The sequence below is a fragment of the Pseudorasbora parva genome, chromosome 21 (genome assembly GCF_024679245.1).
Source record: "Pseudorasbora parva isolate DD20220531a chromosome 21, ASM2467924v1, whole genome shotgun sequence".
NCBI classification, from domain to species: Eukaryota; Metazoa; Chordata; class Actinopteri; order Cypriniformes; family Gobionidae; genus Pseudorasbora; species Pseudorasbora parva.
Genome location: NC_090192.1, coordinates 30,565,922 through 30,584,147, shown reverse-complemented (window position 1 = coordinate 30,584,147; position 18,226 = coordinate 30,565,922). Strand labels below are relative to the sequence as shown.

Below are 18,226 nucleotides of genomic sequence, written 5' to 3'. Positions count from 1 at the left end.
AGTCACAAAGTTTTACTTCACAATAAATATAAAAAATGTAAAACAATTTCTCCTTGTAATACGATATAATGCTGAAAATTAAAATGCGCGCGCCTGACTGCTGGTGGTAGCACTATAGTGGTGGGTCACGTGACGGTACAAAACAGGAGAGGGGGAGGAGAGCAGTGTCGAGCACGAGCAGCACTCTCTTGAGAGCTTCCTCTGCTCTGTGACAGCAGCAGGATTTGACAAACACGGCCAGGTCGCAAAACGAGAGAAACTGAAACTTAAGTATCGATATTTTCACGTTGGTATCGATCAATACCGATACCACCGTTGGTATCGATATTATCGATATTAGTATCGATCTGCCCACCTCTACTGGACGAGTTTCATTAGGTCAGTCTCATTAACTGTCTCGAACAACAATTATTTCATTATATGTAGAGTGTAGACATCTTTACGTTCGTCCCACATAGATCTTACTCGGCGATGTGCATTGGTGAATACAACAGTGGACCTGAATTAAGTATATATTTTAATAAATAAATAAATAAATAAATACTAGCTGCATAAAGATACTAGTCAATATTCGATTACAATTACTTATATAATAATAATAGCCATATTGTAAGTATTATTGTATTACAAGTATGTATTATTTATAGGCATGTCATATTTTAAATATTTATTATAATGTATATATATATATATATATATATATATATATATATATATATATATATATATATATATATATATATATATATATATATATGAGTTAGCCCAACTTATTCATGTTTACATTAGAAGCATTGTAACAATCCATATGTAGGCACTGTATATTAGTGTACTATATATATATATATATATATATATATATATATATATATATATATATATATATATATATATATATATATATATAGTACACTAATATACAGTGCCTACATATACTATATATATATATATATATATATATATATATATATATATATATATATATATATATATATATATATATATATATATATATATATAGTATATATCAAAACATTTGAGGTTATTAGTTACAATTGAAGGTCTTATAAAAATTAAATCATAATAAATAGAAATGTAATATAATACATATAAAGTGGATAGTTGGTTTCCCCACGATCTCAAATCGTAATTGGTTTGGGAAAACAAAGGCTTAAGATCTTAGGACATAACGTCATCTGTGTAATTCGTGCTCCATCTGGTTTGCTGTTATGGGTGTCCAGCTGACTGTCCAAGCCGGTGTCTCTCTCTTTTCCTGGAACACTGTGAGGCAAATGCTTTGTAATAATCAAGGCAGTGGGACAGTGATCAGCGTAACATCTTGTACTCTGTCTGAAGTGTTTGGCGATTGGAAACGCCCACCCACTAGATAATTGGCGGTTGCTCTTTTGATTGGTCACACAGTATCCAATCAGGACACGGTCACATGGCTGCAATGTTTTCCAGCAGGTTGCGTAACAGCCCTGCACGTGTTTTTCAATGCATGTCTCGGAGTAATGGGAGTAACTTCAGATCCGTTCAAAACAACAAAGCCTGTAATGGAGCTTTTGAAATAGTCAATTGCGAGATTTTAAGCATAGCCTTTCGAATTAAAAAATGCTTATCTACATAATTATTTTATATTAAATTTGTTGTTTGGAACAATGCTATCACTTCTTAATGTCTGCCTACTGACCTTAAAAAGTGTGTGTATATATATATATATATATATGTGTGTGTGTGTGTGTGTGTGTGTGTGTGTGTGTGTGTGTAACATACATAATATATTAGGCTATGCCACAGTTTTTTGTTACATTTTTCATTTGGCTTGTAGTTTCCAGATACACGAGTCAAAAGTGTCGACCTACTTCTTTATTACCATTGTACACATTTTAAAGTAGGCCTAATAGCAAACTATAAAACGGGTTTATGGCAATTGTACTGGGTTAAAAATGATCAAGTAAACTACCGGTAAACGATACTTGCCTTCAAAGTAGCAACTCTACAGATTATTTTTGAATGATTGTGGACAGAAGTGTTTGGAACTTTGGAATAAGATTTATTTACTAATGATGACATCTAGTGGTCATGGATATAAACAGCAGGCACTAACATGAGCAGGAAAGAAACCCTTTTGCAACACGGCTCAAGTTTGTACCATTTTTGTGATGTGCTCTGATGAGATTTTTTTTTTACAAGTCTGTATGTGATATTCATTTGTATAATGTTTCTAATATGACAATACATAGGGCAATGTCTTGATCTACAGTGCTAAGAAAATTCCTCCAACTAATGACCTTTAAGCTCAAAATCGTGTGTTTATAATGTACTTACAGACTCTCCATTGCTTACACTGCTTTATATACAATTTAGAATACAGTCAGCTTTTTTGTTGGCAGACATGTTTACCATTTAGCATGTAGCTACATAAGCTTAAACATCAGGACGTTTCTAAGTAACAGCAACTACACATCTCATTTCATGATGAATCAAGTAAGTGACTTGGAGGAAAACACATTGCAGAGATTATAAATATGGAGAGCCTGAGTCTGATTACTAACCATGTTTGAACTGCATCCTTTTGTCCTTGACTGAAAGTTGCCCAGTATATATATATATATATATATATATATATATATATATATATATATATATATATATATATATATATATATATATATATATATATATATATATATATATATATATATATATATATATTACTGCATTTATATTTATACTGTATGTCTCTCGTTGTGAAAAACAACAACAACCTTTTTTAAAGGTCTGAAGGTTTTGGCAAATATAAAATTAGACAAATATTTTGTAGACAAATATACATTATGCCAATACTGTTACATTGCTTCTACAGTGTAAACCAGAATAAGTTGGGCTAACTAAAAAATGTGAGGTTATCAGTTAATTTTTTTTGAGTTATGATGTTCCCAATTTTAAGTAAGCAGAACTACCAAGTTTTGAGTTTGTAGTACTCATACATATTAATTGCTCCTCACTTAGCACTTTGATAACAATTAACATAAAGGATTTAGTAGTTATTTTTTTATTTTGAGTTCCTGCAAATCAAATGAGTTATTTACGTCACTGTAAGCCCTTATTTATTGTCAGAACTCAAAACATTTTAATTATGTATTTTTTTGTTATTTATGAAACTCAAAGTTTAAGTCATTTTTATTGACCTTAACTTAACTTAAAGGGTTAGTTCACCCAAAAATGAAAATTATGTCATTAATGATTCAACCTAATGTCGTTCCATACCTGTAAGACCTCTGTTCATCTTCAGAACACAGTTTAAGATATTTTATATTTAGTCTGAGAGCTTTCTGTCCCTCCATTGAAAACGTATGCACACTATACTGTCCTTGTCCAGAAGGACCTGAAAGGTAATAAAAACATCATCAAAGTAGTCCATGTGACATCAGTGGGTTAGTTAGAAGTTTTCAGCTTAATTGAAATATGTCAGTGCTGTGAACTCAAAAAGAAAAATAAAGTTCTAAATACTCATAACAATGAATTTAACTAATTTGTAAATAATTTGAACATTATTTGTAATATTTTAACTAATTTGTACATTTAAGTTAGTCCTATTTAATCCAATTAAGTATTTTGAGGCTATATAGTCCTGCGTTCTTAAAATGCTAATCTTGTTTAGTTTTTTTTTAAAGATTCTTTGAAACCATAAGCAGCTACTTAACATTTGTCTGAAAAGTCTGGGAATAAGGTGGGACACAATCCATTACTTTTAATGCACTGCTCTTCTCTGTCTCTTGTCCCATAGCCTTGAGTGCTTCCCATACCCATGCAGTTGATCTGCTCTGGCCCCTTTTTTTGCAAGGTTTCTTTTCTATTCACTTTGTCCTTTTTTTTGTTTTCATTTCACCCCACCCTGTTGGATGCATCCATGCTCCTCCCTCCGTCTTCCTTTCCTGCACTTTTTTTCCTGGATCCTCATGGCATGCTGAGTTTGGGAGTACAGGAGGGAGATATCTTAAAAACACTGACAGACTCTCAGAGAGACAGAGCAGCGCGGCCCAGGCTACGCAAGCATCCTCCGTGCAGCCCAGCAGAGCTTCAGTGGACCCTCAGTTTGGACTTGCCAAGATAAAGGTAGGGGATGTTCATTAGGAAGAGTAAGATGCTCACAATAATCCTGCATGTCTTTTTTTTGTTGTTGTTTGTTTGGTTGTTTATCTTTGAAATAACAAATCACATGGTTTCACATAATGGCAAGTGCCACAGTGTGTAAAACCTTTTCCAGATGTCAGGGAAACGAAATCCTGATGCAAAAAAATATACCTAGATTAGCTCTGTTTTTCACTTTGTGTTGTCTGACTTATCAATGTATCTTGAAGTGAATTAGTACATTAACAGAGCATAAATCACAGGTTATTTCACTTTATGAGTGTTGTTGGTAACTTATAAGAATGATATACAAGCATACTCTCCAATCAGATCTATAATTGTATGTGTTTTATTTTGAGGCAATGTCAAAATGACTTAGGTTCAACAAGCTTAGAAATCTAGACATACATCTTTAACAGCAGGTGCAAGGCGAAAGGACACAGCTGGGTTAAATGTTTTTCAATGTGACAACACCCTGTGTTTCATGTGGTTTTAATATTACAAAGTAATGAAAACGAATTAATTTGGCTAGTGATGGATCCCACCCTATCCCTAAGGAATATCTACTAAATCATGGGAATTGTAGGATCATTATAAATTCCATGGAGACAAAAGAAATCATAAAATATACATTTGTGAATCTCCATGGAATGAGTAGCACTGCCACAGGGCGCAGGAACCAAATCTAGGACAGGAATTCTTGAGGCATGCCATCACAAAGCCAAGTTCACATTGCCTCATCTCTTGCTACTGGGAGAGACAGTGGAAATATGACACTATGAAGATCAGTACATCAGATTAACCACACCAAATGTTTCAAACTACATACTAGAAGTTGTGTAACAGAGTTTTCTTGCATAATTTTACAGATTTGGCCCCTCCTAAGACATTAAATGGCAATGAGCAGGGGTTTTGCTCCAATCAATTCCCAGTAGATAAAAAAGTCCCTCACTGCATTTCTTCTCATTAAATATGATTTTGTTTTGTTTTTTACTTTGAAATACATCACGTTATTATGGAAGCTTGTTTCCACCAGGGAATACAAATAAAGGAAATTGAGAGTTTTCCCCCCTCAGAATTGTATTAATATCTCACGATTCAGATTTTAGAACTCACAATTGCAAGTTTTTACCACACAATTCAGAGAAATAAAGTCAGAATTGCAAGATATTCATCTAAAATCCCCCCCTCAGAACTGTGAGATATAAATGTGCAATTCTGACAACTAGTCTTAAGTGCGAGAAATAAAGTCAGAACTGCGAGATATAAATTCACAAATTTGACTTTTCTCTCGTAATTTCGAGTTTATATCTAACAATTCTGACTTTATAAATTTCGATTTTAAAAGTCAGGATTGCAAGTTTCACAATCGCAATAGTGAGTTTATATCCCACAATTTTAACTTTTTTACCCCATAGAATTCTAAGATTTAAACTGAATAGACAAAATAGAAGAAAAAAAATAAGCTCAGCCCAGATGAGAAAAAGTAACGCAAAAGGAACAGAACACATTACTTTTCTTAAAAAGTAACTGAGTAACACAATATTGTAATGCATTACTATTCAAAGTAACTTTTCCCAACACTGTCCTGATTGAACCAAGGCCTGATCTGGGGTTAATCTAAACCCTGCCTGTGAGATCAGACCATGAAGTCTGAACTCAAAATTCTGAAAAGATGAGCTGAAGATGAGTGTTTTTCCTCGGTTCACTGAGCCATGGAGGATATCGTAGTTAAGGCACAGTGGCTTATATGGGTCAAGGGTGAAACTGACCTCAGTGTTTTACTACACAGACTTCAAAGTGACAGCACATGCTTTTAGCTTTGATGTCAGGGCCAGCACCAAATCCAGCAGTCTATTTCTAGTTTAAAATAAAAGGAATGGTATTTCTAAAAAAACTAAAAAGTTAAACCGTAGAAAAATTACAATGGACTGTAGGATTCTGTGTGTGAATTGCTTAAGGAAACTCTTTGACCACTTGTATCATTTCTGCAGCAAATACTATGTTAAAAGTGCAATCATCCATATCCAGTGTGATTAGTTCATTATTTTTTTTGTTCTGATTCCAAGATATTTAGACACTTGAACTGGGTGCCACTCAACATGATAAAGTATACTACTGTTTAGAAGTGTTGTTGTTGCATAATGCATAGTTAAAAGTACTATTTTAGTCAAATAGTATCATTATACAATGCATACCAAGTATTCAGTAAGTGGCTGGCAAGTTCGTATTCCATTCCAAACACAGCATACATTCAGCTTTGCATTTAACGGCAGCCCACGAACGATTGTGCTTAAGGTAATAATACATTGAAACCACAATTTGTCACTATCCTTCACCACTTTCTCCTTTTCAATGGCCAAGACAAACAATCAAAAAGTGGTATCTTCTCTTTGTATACGTCCCCTTCCCATATAAGACTAAGGGTAGAGACTTGTTGGTACATGTACATGATGTTATTCAATACCTTGTTCGCAGACAGACAGGATTGTTGAAGTTTACCCCCAGCAATTGTCTGCAAAAGGAAAATACCTCAATGGGACTGGAGGCCACTAGAGTCTTTCCACAAGGCTAAGGGTATTAAAAGAAAGTATGGAAAAAGTTTACTTTTTGATACTCAAAATACTTGAGCCCTGCTGCGTTTCAAGAGCTTTCCTTTTCTGATAACACTAGCATCCGAATGAACTTGAGGAACTAAAGTTCAGAAAGCAAAGATGACTGTTGTCTTAATAAGATGGATGATTATTTACTCTGTCAAAAGACCATGTCATGTTCACTTTCATTCCCTGAGGTTCATTCAACTTCCTTGGAAGAAACTTTATTACAAAACAGCTGCAAAGAATTGGGAAGATACTGAATAGCAGGTTGGTCCAAGCATGTACAGTAGGAATGGATACATGGTAGATTGAACCTGGCATATGGGGGTTTCAAATGAGTTTGACTAGTGACAGAAGCACAGAATATTCGGTATGTGGTTGAAAGTAGGCCACTGGGGTGCGTTTAGGGCTGGGATGGTTACCGCATTACTGCGTTCACGTGACGCCTACCAAGGGTCTATCACCGCAAAACAACAACAAAACAAAAAACATTGGCCTGCACATATGTGCACGTTGTGTCTTATTCCATGGATTGATTGATTCTAATGACATGGATTGTGTCTAATGACATGTGTCGTATATGGATTGAAGGTTTTCTAAACAAAACTTCATCAAAAGATGGAGCAAATCCAACCTTTCGTGAGTTGGGGAGTACAATGTTAACATTATAACATTCCATTTGTATTGACTATTAAGCCTATATGCGAGAGTACCTGCATGTGTAATGTCTTGTAGCCTATAATCTGAATTTAATTTTACTAAAGCATAAAATACAGGCACATAAGCAGGACCTCAGTTTTTAATTGCACATGCTTAACACAATTCTTTCACATGGTAGCGCAGCCGACAATAACGGGTAGATAGGCTCCTCTTCCATCAAAACATAGCAGAGAGGGCTAACTTGGTGGCAACGCCAAATAGCTGGCACCCCCCCCCCCCCAAAAAAAAACAAAAACAAAAAAAAACAACAACCAACGGCTTCAGAAATAATAAACTGAGCTGGACCTGCCTCAGCACTCATAAGTACTGGTAAATTTATATAATATAACTCTCTTAAAAGATAATAATAATATAACTCTCTTCCAACTCTGTTTGGGAAAGACTATTTAAATATTAGCCTAGAATATTTTTTTTTATTTCATAAATTGATTATTTTCAAAAAAGCAGTTTAAAGCAGTTTACCACTGAACCGTGGGAATTTCTTGCTTCTTGCTGTAAGAAAAAATCCACCGTCCCAGCCCCATCGTTTAGTCACACCCAAACCAAGACAGTACCTCACTTCTCTAGCCAAAGAGACCAAATTTCCCCTGGTGATGAACTGTTTATGTTCAGCTGCTGACCTCAGACAGGAGAATTTAGAAAAGTGTTACAGTGCACCTGGTGGGCCTGACCTTAATATGACCCAGAACCAAGCACAGAAGAATACGCCGACTTTTATCCGCTAGATTCAGCAGGATCATTGACCAGAGACCACACACTTGTTTTCCACTGAGAAAATCCACCAAAGCCACACCTCGTAGATCAGACAGGCCATTGCATGCCTACGGATTTGTGCAGGGATGACAAAAAGAACAATGCAGATAGTTATTATGACCTGTTGTGATAACACAATGGGAATTTGTTATGACACCTTTTAGTAGCTGTTTGCAGTTTAGGAATGTTGGAACGTGTTTACCATGTAGTTTCAAAAAGGTGAAGTGTGTAATTTATGCACCACTAGTAGAAGAATCTATTTGAGTAGCCAAACTGGGCTGGCTATAACAACACTGGCTCAGCCACGGAATGAGTTTGGGGTGGGATTGAGGTGTCACACTACACATTTCGCTCCATTGACTTCCACTCACTTGTATGTAAATGCATCAGACGGAAGACACAAGCTAATGCAAAGAGTTTTGCATTTGCGCTGTGTTCCAAAGTTCAAGTATGGTGAATTTGCATTATGTGAAGGTGTGTGACCAGTAGAAGATAGATATATTATGGTGTGACCTCTTGGCTGAATTAACAGAATGCATATTTTTGCAGTAAATTCGGGTAGCCTAACGTGTATATAAAAAAGACGGCAGAGTATGACATCATATCACGACCATTACAGTGTCATATAGGCTGCATCTGAAAACTGCTACCTCCATAGGATGCATTCCAATGTAGGAAGGCACCAAGGCACGTATGAATCTAATGTTAGCTTCATTTCCTGTCTCCTGAGATGCCTTCATCTTATAGAGCAGCAAAGGCAACAAGTCAGCTGCCTAGTTTTTGGATGTAGCCTTAATGTTTTGAAAGTCTAGTGACCTCGGCTTATCTTGTTCAACCAAAGGGAAGACATCCAGAGTGTTGGGGACATGTTTATAAAACCCCCAGTTTTTTCAAACAACTAAACAATAAAATGCTAATTAGCCTACTACATGTTGATTAAAGTTTGAGGAGTCAAACTTTTTGTTTTAAATCTTTTTTTGGAATAAAGTGCACCAAATAATTGTTCAATATACAACCAGCAGTGTGGAGTCAGTTTTAATTTTCAATACTTTCCAAAACCAGTTATGTTATACGACTAAAGAAAACATTCAAATGTTTATGCATTTGACTCTTGGCTCTCCGCTAACTGTTTCAAACCTACAGAGGGTTCAGGGACTTAGATATTCTCAAAACGAAGCGTGGAGAGTGATGTTCTCTGGAAAAGAAGTGAAAAACACTCTCTACTTATGTAACATGTTTAAAAAAAGGTCAGGGTAGATGTTGATTGAGCCAAGAAGACTGGGCCTTAACTAAAGGAGGACTCAGTGAAGTGCTGAGCATGTAAACATGACCTCAAGACCCCAACATCCGCAGGAAGGAGAGAGATTCTCATGCTAGGATATCAGATGTAGGACTATAAACATTGCTGAGCATGAAAAAGAGGATAATCAAAGAAAAAGTATCAAAAGGGAAATAATATTAAGCAGGTTGTCTGGCTATCACCAGGCCAAGTTCAATTTAAAATTGAACATTGGTCTGGGGACTCGGGAGTTTGCTCTGTATTTTCTACTGCACAAGAGGCAAGATAAACTGGCATTATTCGAATAACTACACAATTGGATAGTTCTTCAACCAATCAGACCACAAGAGGCGTGATCAACAGGCAACAACCCATCGCTTCTCTATCCATCATTGTCTTAAACCCGCCAACAGTGCACCAGGTGGATAAGCCAGTCTGTGATTTGTTCCCACAAAAGTGTAACAGAAGCAGTAGAAATGAATGTACAGGTTTCCAGACTGAGTTGCTGGACGAAATGTAATCGCTGGTATATCAGGCTGGGTTTACCCAGTCTATTAAGTAGGCCTTTTGAATGGATTGAATATGTTAATTTTTCCCCCAGTTACTTGAAGTCCAAAAGTCAGATGGCACCAGAAAAATCAATGAAAAAATGTGCTTTTGATGGGTGCTTTTTTTGAGGATGCAGACAAGCATTGATATATTTGTGCGTGGAAACATAATCTGGCTTGCAACCTTTTTCAAGACCATAAATATATAAATATATATACAGTGCCCTCACTAATATTCACACCCTTGGTAAATATAAGCTAATTCACACAATTATAACCTTTAATTGAAGTAAAACAATAGTGGGGAGGGAAATGTCATTACAATTTTTTTTCTCTGATTCATATTGGCCACAATTATTGGCACCAAATTATTGCAACATACTTTTCCCTAGCATCCTTTTCCCAAGATAACAGCTCTGAGTCTTCAGGCCCTTTGATACACCTGGCGCGATGTGACAGTCGATGTGACAAAAGTGTTTTTTTGCTAGTTTCAACCCAACGCAGTTATCATCACTGACCGTTTTTTCCATTGTTAAACTACCAAAAGCACACCCTCAGACCGTACTCAGATCGTTAAAATAGGGCCCTTCTTCTATAATGCCTGATGCAATGTGCAGAACAAAAAATAGGGTCAGATGATATACCCAGTTGAACACATCTTAAGCTTATGGAGGATTAGATGTGAACAACCTCAAAGCGATGCCCTAAAACTGCTTTGAACTTCAGACTAAATTGAGCGATCTGACCTTTTCATACATTAAACATCACCCTAAAACACACAAATACATGAAGAACAGAGGCTTCATCTGAGTGAGTTTATTAAACAGCACGTCATTCTTAAACCTCATGATTAGAAAAGGATCACTGCATTGCACTGTGGCGGGCCCCAGAAAACCTTATTCATCTCAATATTACATGCAGTCTATAGTTTTAAATACTTTATGGCATGTTTAGATTGTGCATGCTTAATATGCAACACTGATAAAGTATAAAACTATATTATCCATGCTTTCTACATAGCTCAAACACAATCTCTGCACAGACCATGAAATCATCACAGGCATGTTTATATGCTACTATGTGACCTACGGTGCAATTATTTTTGTGTGTGTCATTATCTGTAGTGCTGCTACACTGCACATCTGGACACAGCAAGACTAATGATGACAGTCCGCAATCTAACAAACTGGAAGGTTGGTGGTTCGATCCATGGTCAACCTGACCAAGTGTTGAGGTGTCCATGAGCAATACACCTAACCCCAGCTGCTCCCGACAAGCAGGATCGCCTTGCATGGCTGACAACGCTGTCAGTGTATGAATGGGTGAATGTGAGGCAATATGCAAGGCGCTTTGGATGGCCGTAGGGTCTGTTGAAAGCGCTATATAAATGCAGTCAATTTACCAGTCCATTTGAATGTCTCAACAGAATTTGAGACTCATCAGACCAGACAACATTTTTCCACAACTGTCCAATTTTGCAAATTGCTTGTGCAAATTGTAGCCTCTTTCTGGAGATGAGTGGTCCCCGGTGGGGTCTTCTGCTGTTGTAGCCCATCCGCGTCAAGGTTGTGCATGTTGTGGCTTCACAAATGCTTTGCTGCATACCTCGGTTGTAACGAGTGGTTATTTCAGTTAAAGTTGCTCTTCTATCAGCTTGAATCAGTCGGCCCATTCTCCTCTGTCCTCTAGCATCAAGGCATTTTCGCCCACAGGACTGCTGTATACTGGATGTTTTTCCCTTTTCACTACTTTTTTTTCAACCCTAGAAATGGTTGTGCGTGAAAATCCCAGTAACTGAGTAGACTGTGAAATACTCAGACCGGCCCGTCTGGCACCAATAACCATGTCACGCTCAAAATTGCTTAAATCACCTTTCTTTCCCATTCTGACATTCCGTTTGGAGTTCAGGAGATTGTCTTGACCAGGACCACACCCCTAAAAGCATTGAAGCAACTGTCATGTGATTGGTTGATTAGATAATTGCATTAATGAGAAATTGAACAGGTGTTCCTAATAATCCTTTAGGTGAGTGTATATCATTCAGTAATTTCAGTACATAATTATACTGTAACAACAACATTAAGTGTAACACAGTCAACTAATACTCTGACATGTAGGTGCAATGTTAATTATTTAGTGTTTTTTTTTTGTGAACAGAATGTTTAAAGGGGACCTTCAAAATAAAGTATAACCAACCTCGTTGTATATATAAATTCCACCCTAAAAACTTTTCTTGCAAAACATGTTTATGGTTTTGGAGGGTGTTAATATTCATTTTTTTATTTATTTTATGAATTAACATTTTAATTATGAATCTATCCAGGCCATGGATTGTGTTGTTGCATTCCTTATGCACAAACTTTGTATAAAAACAACATATATTTTTATACAAGAATGTTAATGCAGTATTTATAATCTGTTAGAAGTAAATGTGTTCTGATTCTCAGCACATTAAGGTTTTGCAGCTCATGGCCTTGACCAGTGCTTGGGTTGTTAAATGTTTAGGATGGCTGAACATTTTGCTGCAGCTTCCTCACAAAATATGTGGGCTTTTTTATCTACTATGTGGGATTTTTCAGTATGTACTCAAGGTCTGATAATGTAACTGTTTAATCTGATATTCTACTCATGTAGGTTATTTTAAAAAGTGATTTATTGTGACAAAACTAATAGATAATGTGATGTGACTTAACAGCCTGAACAGATACAGCAAATGTAACTAATACTAGCAAACACCCTATAACTGACTCGAAAACATAATTATGAATAGCAGCATTTAACTAAATATTTCAATATGGCAATGAAAACATGAATACCCCTGCAAAGTCTCAAATGAACCATATGAAAATGATTTTAAATCACTTACCAGCTCTCAGAGAGACAGTGGACGATTATTGTATGAGTGCAAAATGTAATCTAAAAATCAGCAAAGCATTCACACTATACTGTTATTTTCTATAAAAAAGTACCTTGTCACTGGAAAAGCTTACAATACCAACAGACCAAAGAAGGATAAAGATTGGCCTTAAAAGACTTTCTCTTCAGTTTAAGTGAATTTTTGGCTCATGTCTTGGTTCATTATGTGTAATATTTTCTGCTAATGACTGAACATTATATGCCTTTCTGCCTCATGGTTTGGAAAGGCAGAAAACAAACTGAATTGATTTTTAGTTGGGTATCCTTAGAAGGGAAATAAAAGTTTCCTCTGAACTGATTGCCAATTTAAAATTAGGGCAAGACATTCCAAGACATTTTGTCATTGGTTTCATAACTTTTCAGGCTATGTTTTCATGTTTTCTTATAACACAGAGAATTTAAATTCACACAAACTGTTGTGTAAGCCTATTAACTGAATGCTGTTTATGAAATTTCACAATGGTGGCTGATTTTTACCTAGCTTTGACCTGAAAACTATTTTCAGCTATCATAAGTCAAATGCTAGAGGTTGAATAACCAGCTGGTCCTTTGCAGATACATAACACACAGCAAGGATGGTACTAAATCTGCCATGTTATAACACGACTCCTATCACGACCCCACCATCCAGCACAAGGCCTAAACATGTGATACTATAGGTATTTGAGCTAGTATGAGTGTGCAGATATTAATAATTATGCTCAGAGAAATAAGTTAAGTGGTCCAGTTAAATTACCATATGTTTGAGTTAAGGATAATTTCTTATAATTCATTTTATTCTAATCAAAATTCATATATAAATACTGAACTGTTCAAAAGTTTGGGATTTGTAAGATGTTTTAATGTTTTTGAAATAACTGTCTTATGCTCAACAACTCTGTAGTATACAGTAAATAATAATACTTTTATTATTGAATATACTTAAATATTTAAAAAATATTTTTTCACTTTGATATATTGAAATATTAATGTAATGGCAATGGCAATTTTCAGTGCTAGTCTTTAGTGTCACATGATCCTTCAGAAATCATTCTAATATGCTGATTTGCTCAAGAAACATTTCTTAATATTATCACAGCTGCTGCTCAATATTTTAGTGGAAACAGTGATCAATACTTTTCTCTAGGATTCTTTGATTTTAAAAAATGTGTGTGTGTGTGTGTGTGTGTGTGTGTGTGTGTGTGTGTGTGTGTGTGTGTGTGTGTGTCTGTGTGTGTGTGAGAGAGAGAGAGAGAAACTTGTGTCTGGTTGACTATCTTTGTGGGGATTTTCCATAGTCCCCATGAGTCTATGTGCATTCAGGTTAAAGTCCACACACCTGGTTTCCACACACTTTCCATAGACTTAATTATGTTTATACTGTACAAACTGCTTCAATTCTATCCCCGCCTACACTAACCCTACCCAGCACAGAAAACTTTCTACTTTTTTACATTTTCCAAAAACATCACTTAGTATGATTTATTAGCTGTTTTCTTCATGGGGACCAAAAATGTCCCCACAAGAATAAGGATTTTAGATATTGCCATCAGGGCACACACCTACGCTCGCGTGCACGCACGCACACACGCACGCACACACACGCGCGTAGACTGAACTAAAATACACAGACAAATTACAAAAAAACTATTAAATATAATTAAAGTTTGATGTAATAATTCTTGTCTCAGATGCTAGTGTCGAACCTGGTACTGCTGGTGGTGGTGTTCGCCAAGTGGGCCGAGCCGTACATTACTCAATACCGAGATACAGAAAAAGACCCATATGAGCCCAGAGATAATAAGAAATCCACAGAATACTACAGAGATGGCAGGTACTATCTATCTATCTATCTATCTATCTATCTATCTATCTATCTATCTATCTATCTATCTATCTATCTATCTATCTATCTATCTATCTATCTATCTATCTATCTATCTATCTATCTATCTATCTATCTATCTATCTATCTATCTATCTATCTATCTATCTATCTATCCATCCATCCATCCATCCATCCATCCATCCATCCATCCATCCATCCATCCATCCATCCATCCATCCATCCATCCATCCATCCATCCATCCATCCATCCATCCATCCATCCTCTTTTGTGTTTCTAGTGGAACAGAGTGCAGGCGATGTTGTGACCCTGCAGAAGAGTCCCCTCAGTACGCCAGTCCACACCCACAATACCAGATTGTGCCACAGATAAACATCACCATTCTAAAAGGTACAAACGGTCAAAATCAATACTTCAAATGTTTAGGTTTTGGTTCACAAATGTATTCAATTTTAAGAATAAAAAGGAAGAATTTTTTGAATTTACAGAACAACTTGTTTACAATTGTTTGGATAAACGCCAGAGTTGAATATCTCACTGTCTGTAAATGATATAGGCCTGGCCTGGTTAATCACAGGCTGCTCCTGTGGGCAGGAAAACATGCACCATAAGGACAAACCACCACAGAAAGTGACTTTATGGACCAAACTGTCACAAACAACAGAAGAAAAATGGCTGTCAGATTGGTTACAATCTTATACAACGATCCAGTCTTAACTCCACACAAACAAGACCATTATGTCAATTGAAAGCCATCATTTTTTATAATTTGAGGTTTAATAAAACACCCTCCAAAGCTTGACCCGAACACAAGGTTTCAGGAAGAGAGATGATAAATCAGTGATAAAGAATGTAAAAACATATTTAATGATGCTAGTTAAAACTCAAATTTTTTTCTACGATTCCTTCCCTTACAGGGGAAAAAGGAGATACTGGTGAGCGCGGACCCTATGGGAAATCGGGCAAGTCAGGGCAAAGCGGACCCCGAGGGCCCCATGGTGTGAAGGGAACCAAGGGCAGCATCGGTGCCCCCGGAGAAGCCTGTAAGTCCTACTATGCTGCCTTCTCAGTGGGCCGCAAGAAGGCCCTGCATAGTAATGATTACTACCAAACCATGATCTTCGACACAGAGTTCGTCAACCTGTACGGACACTTCAACATGTTCACAGGCAAGTTTTTCTGCTATGTCCCTGGCATCTATTTCTTTAGCCTAAATGCACACACCTGGAACCAAAAAGAAACGTACCTGCACGTGATGAAGAACGATCAGGAGATGGCCATCCTGTATGCGCAGCCCAGCGATCGCTCTATCATGCAGAGCCAGAGCCTCATGCTGGAGCTTGAGAGGGACGACCAGGTGTGGGTTCGGCTCTATAAGGGCGAGAGAGAGAACGCGGTGTTCAGTGATGACTTTGACACCTACATCACGTTTAATGGTCACCTTATCAAAGCAAAGTCAGAAGGTTGAGCAGAGCAAAAATTATAGACAGCAAAGATTTATGTAACATATATTAAATGAGATGTTATTTTTTGTTATTCTTTTTTGTCTTATGAAACCTTGATTTCATTTTATGATCCAGTATTGGTGTGTCTTGTTTGTCTTTTTAACTCTAGTGTTCATTTACAGTTTTTCTCAGTCGCTTTAGTGCATTTCTCACATCACTATTTTTATTTGCAATTTCCTTTTTTAGGTAATGCAGTTCTAAAAACAACTAGTACAAACTGTAAAACCTAGTTGATAACCTAGAAAAGTGTGTCACTTGCTCAAAATGGATATCTCATTCCTCAAAAGCAAGTATTCAGGAAAGAAATTCAGGTCAGTGTCATCAAGATGAAAAGTCCTGACAAGATAGTCAAAGGGCTTTGTCATGTTTTCATTATGAAAGTTTACTCTGTAAATATTTTCAAATGCAAAAAAGTCTTGGTGACACTACCTGAAAATGCTCAATACAGCACTATATACTATTTGCACAGCCATTTGAAAAATACATTCAAGTTAAACATTACTGAATATGTATGTTTCCCATTTTTACTGCATATGCTCTTTGCAATTCTAATTTGTTCACAGCATTGTGCAAAAGAAAAAATACACCCTTAACTCCCTTTGGGTAGAGCTGTGCACAACTGTAAACAATATAGCATTAAATATTGGAACTGAAAATACAACATACATAGAACTAATGCTTCATGCACCCCTTCTCATCAGTGAAAGCTGAGAGAAATTTTTCATTTTCAGAAAAAAGTGAGTAAAAAATTTGTAAAATTATTATGTGTAAAATTTGCTTGACAGATTTTGACATCTAGTTCAACATTTTTGTATGTAATGAGTCAAACAATGAAATGAGGATTATTAGTTTTATATGGAATGACTATTCAGCATTCACAAGTATAGTTACTTTTGACTGACATGACATAAGAAAATGATAATGTTATAAAACAACAGAGAGTTGTATGAAAAGAGTTGGATGTCCAAAAGCATTTGCAATTTGTTGGAAGAAATGAGAAACTGCTACTATGGTGCACAAATAGCTAAATGTTGTGGAGATTGAACTAACTGTTGTTTAGTTATAAATATAAATAGTGTTGTAATAAATGCACCCCAAAGCGACTGAGAAAAACTGTAACACTGTTTCAGATACTGGTGCTATTTGGCAAACATGGTTAAGGTTACACCGGTTATTGCTACAATGTAAAAAAATTAAAAAATAAAAATAACATATATATATATATATATATATATATATATATATATATATATATATATATATATATATATATATATATATATATATATATATATATATATACAACTATTGTAACAATAACCATGCAAGAGTGTATAAACATCAGAAATCTTTTAACAGATTACTTCAAAGTATTATATTTTATCTGACTTTCTAAGAAGTGGTGCTACAAAAAAACTTGTATTACAAAAAGTATTATAAATAATATGAATTAAGATTAATGCAATTTCAGTAACACTTAAAAGACTGAAGCAGAAAAGATGCTAAAGTACTGTACATTGTTTTAGAAAAGTTTAATTAATAATACGAATTAATGTATTAGATTTATTAATATAATTTTATATTGTACAGTATTGTAGAATGAGAAAATGTGGGATACTAAGATATCACGCTGCAGACAACTAGAGTAACTCAATGATCAATGACAAAACACCTTGATGGTGTCTCTGAATATACTATATTACAATTGTATAAATGGATGAACCAAGACTTCACAGTCTTATCAGCGTATAAGCAGCGATAATGTGGATTGGATATCATATTATATTCATATAATCAATTATTCCCATATGTGTTTTACTTTATAAGAATCTTTGTCTTACACAAGGACTATAAAAGTCACAAGGACTGTATAGAATAACAATAACATGAACTGGACAGTTACATCTTAATCAAAGTTTGTTATTTGAAAAGCTTTTGAAGGAAC

The 18,226-nt window shown here is 35.7% G+C and overlaps 1 protein-coding gene across 1 annotated transcript; it reads left to right on the top strand.

Annotated features, from left to right (window-relative positions):
* Positions 1-3,943: 3,943 nt before the first annotated feature.
* c1qtnf1 (C1q and TNF related 1) lies at positions 3,944-16,348 on the top strand. The gene is made up of 4 exons (XM_067429447.1): positions 3,944-4,122; positions 14,621-14,763; positions 15,057-15,166; positions 15,694-16,348. Exons 2-4 carry the CDS (start codon positions 14,621-14,623, stop codon positions 16,242-16,244), a joined length of 804 nt encoding a protein of 267 aa, XP_067285548.1. The 5' UTR covers positions 3,944-4,122; the 3' UTR covers positions 16,245-16,348.
* Positions 16,349-18,226: the final 1,878 nt, after the last annotated feature.

What these genes read in the sequence shown, in the direction of transcription:
- c1qtnf1 (XM_067429447.1), top strand. Translation starts at nt 14,621, where the DNA reads ATGCTAGTGTCGAACCTGGTACTGCTGGTGGTGGTGTTCGCCAAGTGG. An exon ending in GAATACTACAGAGATGGCAG is followed by an intron (nt 14,764 to 15,056) that starts GTACTATCTATC and finishes TTGTGTTTCTAG; the next exon opens with TGGAACAGAGTGCAGGCGAT. An exon ending in AAACATCACCATTCTAAAAG is followed by an intron (nt 15,167 to 15,693) that starts GTACAAACGGTC and finishes CTTCCCTTACAG; the next exon opens with GGGAAAAAGGAGATACTGGT.